This window comes from Heloderma suspectum, chromosome 2 (assembly GCF_057233095.1).
Source record: "Heloderma suspectum isolate Gila_16-S chromosome 2, 16-S_ref, whole genome shotgun sequence".
NCBI classification, from domain to species: Eukaryota; Metazoa; Chordata; class Lepidosauria; order Squamata; family Helodermatidae; genus Heloderma; species Heloderma suspectum.
Genome location: NC_139459.1, coordinates 339,087,921 through 339,104,655, shown reverse-complemented (window position 1 = coordinate 339,104,655; position 16,735 = coordinate 339,087,921). Strand labels below are relative to the sequence as shown.

The 16,735-nt window shown below is 47.6% G+C and overlaps 1 protein-coding gene across 1 annotated transcript; it reads left to right on the top strand.

Moving 5' to 3' along the window:
* The first annotated feature begins 2,112 nt into the window (after window positions 1-2,112).
* On the top strand, window positions 2,113-15,902 carry LOC146355132 (uncharacterized). The gene is made up of 5 exons (XM_084829845.1): window positions 2,113-2,136; window positions 3,959-4,085; window positions 6,732-6,845; window positions 13,573-14,809; window positions 15,722-15,902. Exons 1-5 carry the CDS (start codon window positions 2,113-2,115, stop codon window positions 15,900-15,902), a joined length of 1,683 nt encoding a protein of 560 aa, XP_084685971.1.
* The last annotated feature ends 833 nt before the right edge of the window (window positions 15,903-16,735 follow it).

Sequence of the window (16,735 nt, the reverse complement as noted above, 5' to 3'; positions counted from 1 at the left end):
ACACCTTAAAGACTTAACACGTTGATTATGGCATATTAAGCTTTGGTGGACTGCAGCCCACTTCATCAGATGCACCATATGTTCTTAATTTCTAAGCATATATATACAGGGTTGAATCCAGATTTAGTCATACTTGGAGCGGATGCACTGAAATCCATGCAACTTCAATTAGCCCTGATTTTAGTGGGTCTGCTCTTACATATGTCTAAATCCGGATCCAACTCATATCTATGACTGCCAATTTAAGATTACTCTTGGTGCATCTGATAAAGTGCGCTCTAGTCCAGGAAAAGAGTATGCTATAATAAATGTGGCTGTGAGAGCTGGACTATAAGGAAGGCTGAGCGCCGAAGAATTGATGCTTTCGAACTGTGGTGCTGGAGAAGACTCTTACGAGTCCCCTGGACTGCAAGGAGGTCAAATCAGTCCGTCCTAAAGGAAATCAACCCTGAGTGCTCATTGGAAGGACAGATACTGAAGCTGAAGCTCAAATATTTTGGCCGCGCTATGGTCCATGGGGTCACGAAGAGTCAGACACGACTGAACAGCAACAATAATAAATGTGTTGCCGTTAAGGTGCCAGAAGACTCCTTTTTTGACCTTCGGAAAGTCTCACGGGGATAAAGGCGTGGGAAGAGGTTGAAATTGGACAGAAAGCAGGAGTCTTGCTTGGGAAGACTGAATCCTGTTGTTGACTTTAGCATCCAGATGACCCTGCCAGGTTCCACAACCTTCCCCCAATGCTCGGAAATAATAATCCGACTTAAAAAACTATGGAAGTCCATTGCAAATTGATGGCGTGCACCAGCGGATCATCACTCAGCCTGTTTTGGGGGCTCCATGTAGCTGGAGCATAGGGTGGGGGCTCTCAAATCCAATTTTCTAAAAAACAGAAACATCTTAATGGAACCTGGTGGGGTGGATGATTCACAATTACATTTGTTACCTATATTTGTTACCCATTTTGCTACTGGGAAGTTCTCGCTCTCTCATTAAAAATGCGTGTTTTATCATTTACATCTTTTCCCATGCCGAAATGCATGAAGAAGTAGAGCCATGCTTCCGAACTGGCAGTGCTCTTGAGCACACAACCTTAGATAGTCACTCCAGCCGTAGTTCTTGAAGATGCATTGATCTGTAGAGTACTGCTGGGTCTGCTTTACCTAGTCTGGATAATGAATACGCTACCAATGCAATCCTATGCACACCTACTCAGAAGTAAGACCCATTGAGTTCAATGGCTCTGACTCCCAGGAAAGTAGGTCTAGGATCACACTGAACTCAATGGGTCTTACTTCTGAATAGACATGCATAGGATTGTGCTGATACTACTTCTGTCTTTCCCTCCCTTACAGTAGCAATGTAAGTTGTAAGGCTGCAGCCCCATGCCCACTTACCTGGACTGGGAGTGAGCCGCATTGGCCTCCATGGGACTTACTTCTGGGTAGACATGTATAGGATTGCTCCGTAAGCTCCTTGCTGAAGGAATGTTTTCTTTTTTCATTATTTAGGCAGCAATCCCATTCACATTTGCCTGGGAGTAAGTCCCATTGAACACACTGGGACTTACTTCTGTGTAGCTGTGTATAGGATTGCAATGTTATCTGGTAAAATGCCAAGTACATTGATGGCACCATATGCATAATAAGGTATTCAATAATGGAGCTGAGGTGCCCATCCCTGACATCTTCAGAAGCTGTGGTCTGGAAATAAGGAACCCTTAGCAAAATTATTTTGGACAACCCTGGCCCCCGTTGTTAATTAAGTTAACTTTTTAGAAGCTTTCTGTACTACTCCCTCCTATTAGAAACTCTTCCAAATTCACAAACTTAAACAAAAACTCAGGTGGGGGAGTGGTTAAAAAGGAAGGAAGTAGTGAAGATCTCAGTTGCTTAGTTTGGTTTTATTTGACTTGTTTTATTGCTACTTCGTATATGTTGTATTGTACACTGCCCAGGGAACTTTGGGTACTAGGCAGTTTTAAAAATGCAACAAATAAAATCAATCAATCAATCAATGATCTGGTATCTCCACATTTTTAATGCTGAATCTAGGGTGTAGAATATAATCTTTGATTAAGCCCAGCCTCCAAGAGGAGGAGGAAGAGTGGACATGGCTGCTGAACAGTACCTTCAGGTAAGGCGGAAGGTGGGATGCGGGGTGGGGGTGGAAAGGGCCAATACTTTTGTCTTTTGTGTATTGTGGGAACAGGAAGGAGGGGCAGGGCAGGGCAGACTCCCCAGTGAAGGTGATTTGCTTATCTGACCTTCATCTGGTTTCATATACCTGCAGTCTGGAGGTTGAGGATTGCCCCAGGGATGTGTTATCTTCTAGCTGTCACGGAAGCTGCGCCAACACAACCAGTGGAGGCTTACAGTACCCTCCTGTGAAGCCCCCTGAATAAAGCACTCACTCCTGAATAAAGGACTCCTGCAGTCTGTCTTGCTGCACAGCCCCTATGGAATTCAGTGGAACTTACTCCCAGGGAAGAGGGCATATCGGGTTGCAGCATAATCCTGTCCATCAGAGGTCAGCCACCTGGTGCCCTTTAGATGTTCTGGACTACAACTCCCATAAGCCCCAGGCAGCATGGCCAATGGATAATGATTCTGTGAGCTGTAGTCCAAAATACCTGGACCTCCTTTGGAGTAAGACCCACTGAATTCAATGGGAGTTGCATTGCAAGACAAACCGGAGTGAGTCCCTCACGAATCCAGGAGTTGGTCTTCAAGAGCATTTATCAAATGTTCAATGAGCCTGCGTGCGTGTGTGTGTGTGTCAGTCACAATTATGCCCACTGTCCCTGCTCCTGACTGCCATGTGTTTATCTGGAGATCTAGCACATATAGTTATTTATTATTTTATTATGTAACAGATTTATATACGGCGTACTATATTTAAAAACATATTTCTCCTCAGGAAGATTAAAGATTAAATACATTAAATGCAAATGCATCGTGATATAAAATTAAAATACATAATTGCTAAAATGCACATAAAACATTGATAAAAACATTAAAACCAATACTCACCATTATAATTAATTACATTAATTAATATCAATCACATTAGTTATATACCATGCATAATTAACAAGCAAACTGGACAGCACACTCGCTCAGGGAAGGAAGGCCTGGGTAAAGAGATGGGTCTTTAATTAGCACCTAAAACATGCTGCAGTTTGCGCTTCGCAAATACCAAGGTGGGGGGTACTCCATGTGGTGGGCACCACCAAGGCCTCCCCTGATTATCTTAATGATTGCACAGGTCTGTATTGGGGAAGGCAACCAGACAGGTAGTTGTATGCATGAAGCCTCTCTGCATAATCGGAAACCCCTCAAAAGACAAGTTTCTGATCACGTGTACAGAGGGCCCAAGCAGATATTATTTTAAATGTGGTTTGCAGCTGTTTCATCTTTTCCTTTTTTACTCTTAGAGTAGACACAGGGACCCTGATCTGGCTCTTCAAAGCCCACCCCCCCTCCAGCCAAGTTGTACATGCAGAGGCTCCATTTTGCATCCTTTTCCATTCTGGGTAAAATGAAATTGGTTAATGGAACCAATGACCTAGGGAGGCGGTGGGCTCTCCCACACTGGAGGCGTCCAAGATGAGGCTGGACAGCCAGCTGTCAGGGATGCTCTGACTTGGATTCCTGCACTGAGCAGGGGGCTGGACGCGATGGCCTTGTAGGCCCCTTCCAGCCCTAGCGCTAGTATTCCACTACTACTGCTATTCTAACATGCGTTGTGAGGGGAAATGGCAACCTCTGACCTTGAATGGTACACCTAAACTCTTAAACAGAGCCCCGATGTGTACAGCTGTATGTGCAGGGCAAATGTCAAAACTGTGAAAGACAGACCTGGGCTATGGGCATTCTCCCCCGACACACACACCTTTTTTCTTCTGAGTCTGAGCACTTGCTGATTTGGGGGAATGGGCTCATTCTTGCTGCTTTAGGAGCCAACGACCTTTGAAGAGGTGTCTGTGTGTCTCACCGAGGAAAAAGAGTTTGCTTTGGACCCTTACCTATTCGCCCTCAATGGGAATAACATCCAGCAGTATTGCACCATGCTCTCCTGGTTAGGTAAGGCTTGAGTCTCCTCATGCTCTTTATCAAATCTTTGTCCTGTCTTCTGTCCAGCCAAAACAATGTTGTGTGTGTTACACCGCCCCTCTGAAGTAGGTTAAGCTGAGAGGTCATCGCTTTGCTCACAGCTGCCCAGTAAGCTTCACAGCTGAGCAGGGATTTGGACCTGGCTTTTTAAACATCCAGAGTTCACACTCATCTAGTCCTGATGTTCTCAAATGGGCTGGGGGAGGAGGGGCTACTGGGAGGTGTGGAATAACTGGGAGGATATGAGTGGGATCCTAGGAAGGGAGAGGACCTTCCACACTGCAATAAAGTAAAAGAAGCCACAAAAAATAGGTGTGTAGTCCAATTCTATGCATGCTTATTCAAAAGTAGGACCTTTTGAGATAAATACATCTCGCTTCCTGGTAAATCTACATAGGATTGCAGTCATAGCCACTCACTTCGAACAAAGGTGTGTAGAATCCAAATCAACACATCCAGGTAGAACTGATAACGAGCTGCACAGAAGCATCTTCTTTCCCAAGGCATTATGGAGGTAGAAAGATGGAGTTATTTTCTGGTAACCTTGCTGACTACACCATTACATAGGAGGAAGAGCCCATCTGGATCAAATCAACAGTCTATCTCAGGGGTGGTTAGGGTGGCCATATGCCCTTTTTTTGCAGAGGCCAGTCCTCCATTTGAAGGGCTGCCAGAGGACTGTCCTCTATTTTGAAGGTGTCCTCTATTTGAAGATCTGTCCAGTCCAAATCTGATGTAAAGATAAAGAACCTTCCGGGGGGAGGGCTCGAAGTTGCCCATCCACAGTACCTGGACAGCAGAGTGAGCAAGACCCACAGGTCACAGTCTTCTACACAATGGAGAGATGTACTATATTTCTATTTAAACTATAGTAATAATTAATTTCTAAACTTGCGTCTATACATATAAATTACCATGTGCAAATTTTATACAAATGGATGTCCTCCAACTCTCATCAACCCCAGCCAACTTGGCCCATGGTCAGGGATGTTGGGAGCTTCAGTCATCTGGAGGACCGCATGTTCCCCACCCCTGGCCTATCTAATCCAGCATCCTGTTTCCCACCATGGCCAGTCAGGTGCCTCTGGGAAGCCCACAAGCCACAGGCCATGAGGAATGATGAGAGGTGGCAGCTAGCAGCATATGGAGGGTGGCAGCTTCCCCACCCATGCCTTAAGCACAGCCTTCCCCTCTGTTCCCCTGGCCTAGGAGAAATCCTGCTGCAGGCCTGCATTAGAAACCCTGCCAGGGAGATGCACAGGACCTGCTAATAAACCACTTAGAGAGCAATCCTATGGGGGGAGATGGCCGCCTCTGAGCTCAGAGCCCTATCCACTGCGGGGTGGGAGGAGTGGTGAGGAGCACATCTCTGGGCTCCAGCTGTCCTGCAGTTGCGGCTAGACAGCCGATTCTAGCTGTCTAGCCGCGGGACCTCAGAGCATGGGAGGGCGGGGGAGGCCAGAGGACACATAGGAAGTGTCGCACCAGCACTTCCAACCTCCCTGCCCCCAGGAACACCCCATTTTCCCCGTTCTGCGCTACTCTTCCGAGCAGGGAGCGGGGGGCCATTCCGCGCTGCCTAGGAGGCAGTGGGGGGGCAGTTCTCCAGGAACTGGCCAATCCTATGGCTGTCTAGCCACTGTCTAGCGGCCATGGGATTGTGCCCTTAAGTCCTCAACAGAAGCGTGGAGCTTCAGTTCAGTATCTGAGGTTCAATAGACAACCTGGGGAAACCTTGGTGGAGAGAGGATTAAACAGCCTCCACGCACACATACACACTTTGAAGACAGGAGATCCAGTCTCGGATTTCCTGCCTCACATTTGTTTTGGCCCAGCATTCACCTGTGTAGGCTGGAGCTGTAGTGGGAAAGCAGTCACAGGGTATTGCCTTGGCCTTCAAAATGGCTGCCCTGTAACTGTATGTAGCACCCAAAATGGAGAATCCTTTTACAGGAAAACCATACCTGGTAGACAGGCAGTTGTGGCCCTGGGAATGACCCCAAGGGCCTGTGGGCCTGGGTAAATTTGCTGTAGTCGTTCATTTCTCCTTGAGAGATTCTATAAATTGGCTTGCTGGCCATAAGAAGCTGCCCTTCCAGTGGGTCAGACCGCTACCCAGCTGCTCTGCTCTGACTCGCAACATCTCTCCTGGGTCTCAGACAGAGAAGGGACTTTCCCATCACCAATTGCCTAACTGCTGAAGGGCACAACCCTATGCATGTTTAGACAGAAAAATGCCCTACAACTCCCAGCACACCCCAGCCAGCCATGCTGGGAGTTGTAGGATGTTTCTTCTGTCTGAACATGCATAGGATTGTGCCCAAAATCAGCCTTCCCCAACCTGGTGTCCTGTCCAGATGTGTTGGATTACAACTCGTGTCACCCACAGCCAGCATGGCCATTGACCTGCTGGCTGTAGATGATGGGGCTTGTAATCCAACACATCTTGGGGGCCAGGTCAGAGAAGGCTGGCTTAACCGGGGGTTGCTGGGGATTGAACTCTTCCTTCTGCCTGCAAAGTGTATGCTCTACCACTGAGCTATGAAGCCCTTCAGTGGGCTGTGAGCTTGCCTTCCTTTAAGGTTTTTTTCCCTCTTTTGCTCTCTGGATGAACAGAATTGCAGAATCCCAAGCCTGAAATGTTCTTGGAGACAGAACAAGGCTTCACGATGCCACTCTCGTTGGTCCAGGTTGCCGAGGAATTTGAGGTTTTGCCATGCTCATACCCAGGTGAGAATTTGCACATTCATCCTCAATGCAAGCCAACAAAGGAGGTCATTGGCAGCCCCATTTTACAGGCGAGGATAAGCAGGATGTGAGAAGATGAGGATGCTTACCTCTGCTTGCTGAGAGCCAGTTCACATGGTCAGAAAATCTGTCCTCCCAGTACTTAATTACTTCAGAATATCTTGGTGTTGCATATTTGAATTTTTTCTCATCCTGAGAAATCCCTGCACCTGGAAAGACAGCAAGTCAGGGGGATGCGTGAGCCCATTTCCCTGATGACGTACAGAGCTGTTCTATATTCAGGTGGACCATCGGTCCATCTAGCCACTTCTGCCTACCCTGACTGAGAACCTCTTCAGGTTCTCAGGGAGAGAAGGGCCCTGTTACATGTGATTCCTTTAACGGGAGATGTCAGGACCTGCAACGAGTGCATAGAAACTCTATCCTGCATAGAAAGCGTGAGCTGCACCTCTGATCTGTTATCCTTTCCCAAATAGTGTGTGAGTAGTGGGATTTGAACCCATGCCACAAGTTGGAGGTCAGACCATGAGTGGGTTCCCTTAGGCCACTCACTCATCCAACTTGACCCCGATCAAGTAAAAGGTTTGAGGTACAGCTACCATCACCCACATAATCCCTTGGAGGTATTTTTAAATGTACCATGCCCTATCTGAAAGTTCATCATTGTAATTTTTTTCCCATTTCTAAGAACCGTGTCAGTGATTTTAATGCTGTTTTCTAGAATCACAGAATAGTAGGGTTGGAAGGGGCCTATAAGACCATTGAGTCCAACCCCCTGCTCAATGCAGGAGTCCACGTCAGAGCATCCCTGACAGATGGCTGTCCAGCCTCATCTTGAATGCCTCCAGTGTGGGAGAGCCCACCATCTCCCTAGGTAATTGGTTCCATTGTTGTATTGGTCTAACAGTCAGGACATTTTTCCTGATGTTCAGCTGGAATCTGGCTTCCTGTAACTTGAGCCCATTATTACATGTCCTGCATTCTGGGATGATCGAGAAGAGATGCTGGCCTTCCTCTCTCTGACAACCTTTCAAGGACTTGAGGAGCGCTATCCTATTTCCCCTCAGTCTTCTCTTCTCAAGGCTAAACATGCCAAATTCCTTCAGTCTCTCTTCACAGGGCTTTGTTTCCAGTCCCCTGATCATCTTTGTTGTACTCCTCTGAACCCTCTCCAGTTTGTCTGCATCCTTCTTAAAGTGTAGTGCCCAGAACTGGACACAGTACTCTAGATTAGGCCTAACCAGTGCTGAGTAGAGGGGAACTAGTTCTTCACGTGATTTGGAAGCTATACTTCTATTAATGCAGCCCAAAACAGCATTTGCCTTTTTTGCAGCCACATCACATTGTTGGCTCATATTCAGCTTGTGATCTACAACAATTCCAAGATCCTTCTTGCTTCTAGTATTGGTGAGCCAAGTATCCCTCATCTTGTAAATGTGCATTTGGTTTCTTTTTCCTAGGTGCAGAACTTGGCATTTGTCCCTATTAAATTTCATTCTGTTGTTTTCTGCCCAGCGCTCCAGCCTATCCAGATCACTTTGAATTCTGTTTCTGTCTTCCAGGGTATTAGCTATCCCACCAAATTTTGTATCATCTGCAAATATGATCAGCATTCCCTGCACCTCCTCCTCCAAATCATTAATAAAAATGTTGAAGAGCACTGGGCCCTGCAGTACCCTGCTCATTACCTCTCCCCAGTTTGAGAAGATCCCACTGATAAGTTATCTTTGAGTCCAATTTTGTAGCCAACTGTGGATCCACCTGAGAGTTGTTTCATCTAGCCCATGTTGAGCTAGTTTGCTCATCAGGATATCATGGGGCACTTTGTTGAAAGCTTTGCTGAAGTCAAGGTATATTATGCCCACAGCATTCCCACAGTCCACAAGGGAGGTTACCTGATCCAAAAATGAGATCAGATTTGTCTGGCAGGATTTGTACTTGACAAATCCATGTTGGCTTCGAGTAATCACGGCATTGTTTTCAAGGTGCTTCCAGATGGATTGCTTTATCATCTGCTCCAGAATTTTCCCAGGGATTGATGTCAGACTGACTGGTCTGTAATTCCCAGGTTCATCTTTTTTGCCCTTTTTGAAGATAGGGACATCATTAGCCCTCCTCCAGTCATCTGGCACTTCCCCTGTCCTCCATGATTTCTCAAAGATAATAGACAGTGGTTCTGAGAGTTCTTCTGCCAGTTCCTTTATTACTCTAGGATGCAGTTTATCTGGCCCTGGAGATTTGAACTCATTCATTAGGTGTTCCTTGACCATATGCCTATTGATCTCAAGCTGCAATCCTGCCCCTTCAGCCTATAGTTCGTTTTTGCCAGGGGGATCATAGGCCCTCTTTCGGGAAAAGACTGAGCCAAAGTAAGAACTGAGCACTTCTGCCTTTTCTTTGTCATATGTTATCATTTTGCCATCCTTATTTAATAGTTGAACCACCATTTCTTTCCTCTGTCTTTTACTATGGACATATCTGAAGAAAGCCTTTTTGTTCCTTTTAGCATCCCTCACTAACCTCAGCTCATTCTCAGCCTTAGCTTTCCTAATGCCATCCATGCAGTTCTGTGCTACCTGCCTGTACTCTTCCTTTGTTGCTTGGCCTTCCTTCCACTTCCTATATGTGTGCTTTTTTGTTTTCAGGTCAAGTCTAAGCTTTTTGTGAAGCCACATTGGCTTCTTCTGTTGTCTTCCACCTTTTTTTCTTGTTGGAATTGTTTGTAATTGTGCCTTGAGAATTTCCTTTTTTAAAGACTCTCACCTATCTTGGACTCCTTTTCTCATTAGAGTCGCTTGCCATGGGACCTTACTTATCATTGTTCTGGGTTTATTAAAATTGGCTTTCCTAAAATCCACGGTACACGTTTGGCTACTCTCAGCTTTTGCTTCCCTTAGAACCAAGAAGTCAAGTACAACATGTTCGCTTTCCCCCAGAGTTCCTATAACTGCTACTTTATCCACTAAGTCATCTCTATTGGTTAGGATCAAGTCAACGATAACCAATCCTCTAGTTCCTTCCTCTACTTTCTGTAGGAGGAAGTTATCTGCCACACAAGTCAGGAATTTCCTGGAGGGGCCATGTTTTGCAGAATCTGTCTCCCAACAAATATCGGGGAAATTGAAGTCCTCCATTACTACTGCATCATGCTTCCTTGAAACATTGGCTATTTGCTTTTCAAAAGTTTCATCATCGTCTTCTCCTTGATTGGGTGGCTGGTAGTAGACTCTGACCACCAGGTTCCTTTTATTCTTTGCTCCATTTATTTTAACCCCGATTCTCTCGATGGGACTACCAAGCTCATCCTCCTGTATTTCTGTGCAGAGATATGTATTTTTTTTTACATATAGTGCAACTCCACCTCCCTTTCTGTTCCTCCTGTTCTTTTTGTACAAGTTATATCCGTCAATTGCTGTATTCCAGCCATGGGACTTATCGCACCAAGTTTCAGTTACACCTATCAAGTCATAATTTCCCTCCTGTATTAAGAGTTCAAGTTCGTTCTGTTTGTTTCCCATACTCTGGGCATTAGTATATAGACATCGAAGACCATGTGCTTCATAGTCTGGCTTTCTTCCTACATGTTTCTGAAGACTATTATTGGGTGCTATTATTGCTGCTCTCTCTGTTGCGGTGCATGAGCCTTCATCCATTGTTATCCCCAACTTTACATCTCCTTTCCCCGGAGGATTCAGTTTAAAGCCCTGCTGATAAACTTCTTCATGCTGTGGCCAAACACATTCTTCCTGGCCTTTGTGAGGTACAACCCGTCCCTTGCCAACAGTCCATCTTCCAGGAAGTATAGCCTGTGGTCCCAGAATCCTGGCTGCCTATTCGCTACTGGGCCAGGTTTAAGGTATTGGTACTAGTGTACAAAGCCCTAAACAACTTGGCACCAGGATACCTGAGAGAGTGCCTCCTTCCTTACCAACCTGCCCAGTCACTGAGGTCATCAGAGGGCATGTTCCTGGTGGTTCCACATGGACCTATGGCCAGGTTGGAGTCCACCAGGAGAACAGCCTTCAGTGTGGTGGCCCCCTTCCTGTGGAATTCCCTGCCTTTAGAGGTCAGGCAGGCGCCAACATTGTGTTCTTTCCGGTGCCTCCTGAAGATGTTGTTCTTTCAAGAGGCCTTCCTTGCATGACCAGCCGTGGTTTGTTGAACTCCACTTCATTGGGATTTGTCTTTTTTAGAAAATGTTTTAACTTTTTACACTCTTTTAACCATTGTTTTATTCTTATCATGTTGTTCACCACTCCGAAATCTTCTGATGAGGAGCGGTATATAAATATTGTTGTTGTTAATAATAATAATAATAATAATAATAATAATAATCAAATCTCTCTCGTCGGCACCACCTTCATAGCCAGTCATTCACCCGGAGTATTTTTCTTTCCCTTTCTATCCCTCTTCTAACTACTGGCAGGATGGATGAGAAAACTACCTGGGCCCCAAAGTTCTTGAGTTTCCTTCCCAAAGCTTCAAAGTCTGACACAATTTCTTCATAGTTCCACTTGGTGGTATCAGTTGTTCCCACATGGATGAGAAGAAAGGGATACCTGTCAGTGGGCTTTATGAGTGTAGGCAACCCTTCAATCATGTCTTTAATCCATCCTCCTGGGAGACAGCATACCTGGCGAGTCCACGGGTCGTCACAACATACTTGGGTTTTGATCCCACGCAGCAAGGAGTCTCCCACTACTACTACTCTTCCTGTTGTTGTAGGCCTTGGTTTCATCGCCTCTGCTTGGCTGACCCTCTTGCTTGCTGTTATGCAGGTTCCCCTCTGATTCTTCCTCTGCAGGCTGTCCTCCAGTCTCATCCTCAATTACCTGGAAATGGTTCCACAGCTCCACTACCTCCACTGGTGCCGAGTGGCTTCTAGTTCTTCTGCTCCTGTCACCCTTTTCCAAGGGGTATCCTCTTACTTCATTTTTCCTCACCTCAGCATTTTCCTCTTCTGCCTCAGCTTGCTGCTGTTCTTCTAGCTTCTGTTCTTCCCCTTACTGCTGCAGTTCCACCGTTCTGTCCAAGAACTCTTCGTGTTCTCTTCTTCCCTGGAGGGTCGACACTCGCCGCTCCAGTCCTCTTACTTTTTCTTCCAGCAGCGTGATCAACTTGCACTTGTTGCACGTGTAGGCCATGTTGATCTCAGACAAACATTGCACACACCTTGCAGGTCATCACCACTGGAGAGTCTTTTCCTTCCATAGTTTCTATTCCCTTTTTGTTTCTAGCTTTCTGATTGTACTAGAATAGCCTGTGCTTTGTCCTCTATTCACTGGAGGTTAAAAACAGTCCCACTGGTATGGAAGTGTATGTTACAAGAAAAGGAAATTAAAAAAAATGTTAGGGGCCTCCCCCTTGACCTCCCCTGCCAAACCCCTGTTAGCTCTCCCTGTTCGCACGCTCTGACCACTCTCTCTCACTCTGAGAGCTTGCTTGCTTATATAGCCCCTAGACCAGCTGGAGCAGCTTCCTCTGCTCTGCTCAGCTAGGAGGCGGGAAACAGAAGATGCCTCCAAATGGACCAGTATTATTGTATAAATGCTGCTGTTACATTACTATTATTGTACTGTTCCATATTTTTAGAACCTTCTTTTATTTATAAGGATAGGTGATCATCTGTGGCAGAATTTGCCCAAGGAGATGATAATGTCACCGCCTTTGGGGGCTTTTGGAGAACATGCTGGCCAGTGCATCTTCATCAGGAGATGGAGTGGGGCTTGGATTAGCTGGATCTTAGGGCTGCTTTGCATGTTACACACAAATGGGCACGAGAGGTATTGCTTCCTCTCTCCACTCCTGCATGTAATGTCCAAAGTTGCCCTTATGGTCTCTTCCACCTTTTACCATTCTGAAATCCTAAAATAAGACAAGGATTCTTGGGTTTCTGCATTATGTATGATGATGCCATAGCCATTATGGAAAGGAGCACACACATTCCATACAACTGCTTGTGCTCCATGCAACCGTAAATCTCAAACCTTTAAAAACAATTTCTGTAACAGTAAGAGAAAATCTGTGTCTGCCTGCCCCGAAGCACCATAGGGCCAAGGCCGTGAAATCCAGACACCTGAAGCTTGGCATGCATTCTAAGGGGACCCTATGGGCGTACACCTCAGGGATATTTGGTTTTTTAAAGGCATTTATTTTAACGGGTCTATATGGTTGAAACCTGCAGTAACACCTTCAGCCATTAGGGGCAGACTTCCCTAACCAGTACCTAGCCTTGCAGTCCATATGGCTTGAAGCCAGGGGAGATTAGCAGGCCGGGAGGCAGAGTTATATGCCTGGCCCCTGCCGTGGGGCAGCCCCCCCCCCCCCGAGGATTGGGCTGCACAGACCCCTCCTTTAGGGGGCTGCGGGGGTGCACCACAGCAGGAGCTGTGCTAGGGGTGCCCGCAGGCCCCTGCTGTGATGCACCCCTACGACCCCCTAAAGGAAGGGCCTGCCAACTCCACTCAGGTGGGCAGGCACAATGTGTCCAGTTCTGACTGCTGTGTGAGTTTGCTCGAAGGCTTCACTGTATCAAGCTAAGGGTTATTTCAACCTATGCAAAGCTGGGTCCGTTTGTTAGTTTTAAAATAAAATGTGTCTGATAGTTAAATCTGTCCTTGTGCATGATTCATGCCAAAGGCTGAATTGTAGCTCCACTTTCAGAACTGGGCCATGACTCATGCCTGCATTCACTTTGTTTTCCAAGCAGGTGATGGGGCAACGGAAACGGAACAGTTTGAGCCCCTGTGGCAAGGCAGTGCTATGCCACCGGTGCGACTGCAGTATAATTTCATGCCAGAACCCGAAGGAGGCGTCCTCCAGAGAAAACTCTCCGGACGCTTGACTGATCTGCAGACAAGGAACTATGAGTCTGTCTCCATGAGGAGAAACCTCAATATGTCTCCTGGGTCACCCAAAGATCATCCAGATGGGGAAGGGCTGATGGGAGATGTAGATGGAGCAGTTCTGCAGGAGGAAGGCTCTCTGCAGCCAATGGCGATATGCTTTACAGTGGTGGAACAAAAGGAAGGGATTGTTCCCCGGGGATCTGAGCCAAGCAGTACCCAGGATGTCATCAGATCTGACCCACTTCCAGGAAACAATTCAAGAAAGGATGGGCATTGCTGCAATCATGGTACTGGGGAAACTTTGCCCACGCAGGACCATGCAGGTGTGGGAAGTCACCCTAGTAGCGGCATTGGGGAAAGTCTGCATGAGCCACTGTCTTTTTGGATTCATAAGGGAACTCTCACTAGTGAAGCACCCACTTCCTGTCCCAACTGTGGGAAACTTAGTCTGAACCGAAACCCCTTCACCCATCAGCTGGCCCCCTTCAAAGAGAAGCCCTTCCAATGCCCTGATTGTGGCCACCACATCAGTTGCAGTGCAGGAAGTGTTGCTGGACACCAGATTGACCCCGTGGATGGGTGGGAGGGACTCTTCAGCCAGCTTAGCCTTGGCCCCCTTCCTAATCAGATTGGTGGCAGGGTAGAGAAGCCCTTTACATGCCCCGATTGCGGGAAAGGCTTCAGCCACCGATCGAGCATCCCCAGGCACCAAAGGCTTCACAGGAAAGAAAACTCCTCTCCGAATTTTGGGCAAGACAGAAGCTCTGGCCTAGGCCTGAACCACCAGACGAAACCCACGCAGTGCCCCAGTGGCGCCAGAAAACCAAGCCACCTCCATGACCAAAGCTCTCCGACTCTGAGCGGCACAGGTGGGCAAATCACCTCCCTGGCTCCAGAGCCTCCTAATGACCGAGCGCCTGTTGAGAAGCCCTTTTCCTGTGCTGACTGTGGGAAACGGTTCACCGTGAGGTCAACCATGCTCAGGCACCAGATGCTGCACTGGGCAGAGCGGCCCTTCAAATGCCTCCACTGTGACAAAAGCTACATTCAGAAGAGCCACCTGAAGAGGCACGACCAGAAGAAGCACACAACCAGCCAGTAAGCAGGCAGCCACTTCCGATCTCGCCTCAGAGGTAAGAGCCGCCTCCGGTCACTGTTCTGTCTACCCAGTTCAATCTTCCTTTGCAGCAACGTGCCTGCTGTCAAGAGAAACCTCTGTCTTTTCCAGGATTAGCCTGGAGAATGTGGCTGCCCTACACAGAGGCCACCTTAGCCTGTGGCAGTCCTAGGGTGGCCAGGTGTCCTCTCCCCCAGGAGAAGCTCTTTTGTGAAGCTAATGGGTCTTAATTGCCCCTTCAGGAACAAGCCACATCTAGATACTTTGCACTGCAATAGGGCACAATATATTGCTATTGGGAATAGGCATCCCCCCCCCCCCCCGCAGCTAAGCTCAGAGGGAGTTGGAAATTCTGAAGGGGGTGGCAGATCAACATCCCTGCTAATAAAAAAAAAGTGCTGGCACTGGGTCCCTGCAAGTCCTGGCTCCACTACATCACTGCAGAGGACAGCCCTGTATTTGAAAGCCTCCTCCGTTTGAAGGGCTGTTCGGTCCAAGTCCAGTTTAAAGAACTCTAAGGAGAGAGCCAGCAGGGGCCTTGAAGTTGCCCATCAACAACCATCAGAGTGCATGGACAAGACACTGAGCAGGCACACAGGTCACCTGGTCGTGGTGACATGTATTGCATTTCTATTTAAATTTCAGTAATAAGTTCTAAATCGTCATCCATCCATACAAACATATGCAAACTCTATGCAAATCACTGCCCTCTTTTTTGTGTGTGGTGAAGCACAACCTCTTTTTGAGCAATAGAGAAATGGCCCCCCTAGCTGGTCCTTCCCAGAGCCTGTTCCTTTCCCTGCCGCTGGAGCCCTTGAACCTGCACTCATCGTCTTGCTCGTGTGGAAAGAGGCCACCCCCTCCCATGTGTCCTTCATGCCCTCCGTATATAGAGGACGACTGTCTGCAGCGGGGAACACCTCCTCTGTCCGTGGAAGCTCTCTGTACACTCTAGAGCCCTGGAAAATCCAGGTTCTAAATGACATGGAGAGCTTCTGCGGACAGAGGAGATGTTTCCCACTGCAGACAGTTGCGCTCTACACATGGAGGGTGATGAAGGCAGTGATGGAGTAAAGCAGGGCTAGTGCCCTCATCCCTGCTCTCCCACCTCACCTCTGGAGCCTACACCAGGGATGAGGAACACATGGCCCTCCAGATGTTGCCCGACTGGACCTCTCATCATCCTTCATTATTTGCAAGGTGAAAGAAGGTGCAGTCCAACAATATTTGGAAAGCCACTGGTTCCCCATCCCTGGCCTATACACTTTACTACATGCCTGAAGAGGGTTTCACTTCCATGGTGACCTGAGAGCAGTTGCGAAGGATGGCTTGCAGTTGCTAGGCAGCCCCCGCTTCCTCCCTCAACTGGACAAAATGGCCTGCTGCTTGGGACCAAAACACAATGGTGGCCTGTGCTGCTCCTTTGGCCCCACAGGCAGCTGGTTGGCCACTGTGTGAGCAGAATGCTGGACCAGGCGCCCCCTTGGTCCAATCCAGCAGGGCTTTTCTTATGTTCTTGGGCCCTGTGCTCTGGCCAGTGAGAGAAGCAGCTTTGCTCTTCCTCTCGCTGAGATCTTCCCCCTGTCACAGCTGGGAGCGCAACACCTGCAGCCAAGAGGGCTCCTCCCCCCCCCCGCACCGCCTTTTTTGTTTGTTTGCTTCTTTTACAGAAAGATGATGCAGCCACTGAAATGAATGATGCCATGCTCTCCAAACCATTTTCCCCCTCGTATAATTTCATGCCTGAACAAAGGACGTCACTGCAAGCACCTATCGCTTTAACCCACAGGTGGCTATTCTGCAGCACAGATGGTGATGGGAACGTGTGGCAAATCTGGACAGGAGCAGGAGAGTTAGCTTGGATTCAGACTAATGCTCTTGCCAGCCTCTCCAGCACTAAGCTGCTC

Excerpts from the sequence above, each read along its gene's own strand:
- LOC146355132 (XM_084829845.1), top strand. The coding sequence starts at position 2,113 with ATGGCTGCTGAACAGTACCTTCAG. Across the intron at positions 2,137-3,958 it reads CTGCTGAACAGTACCTTCAG|GAGCCAACGACCTTTGAAGA; the intron begins GTAAGGCGGAAG and ends TTGCTGCTTTAG. Across the intron at positions 4,086-6,731 it reads CACCATGCTCTCCTGGTTAG|AATTGCAGAATCCCAAGCCT; the intron begins GTAAGGCTTGAG and ends CTGGATGAACAG.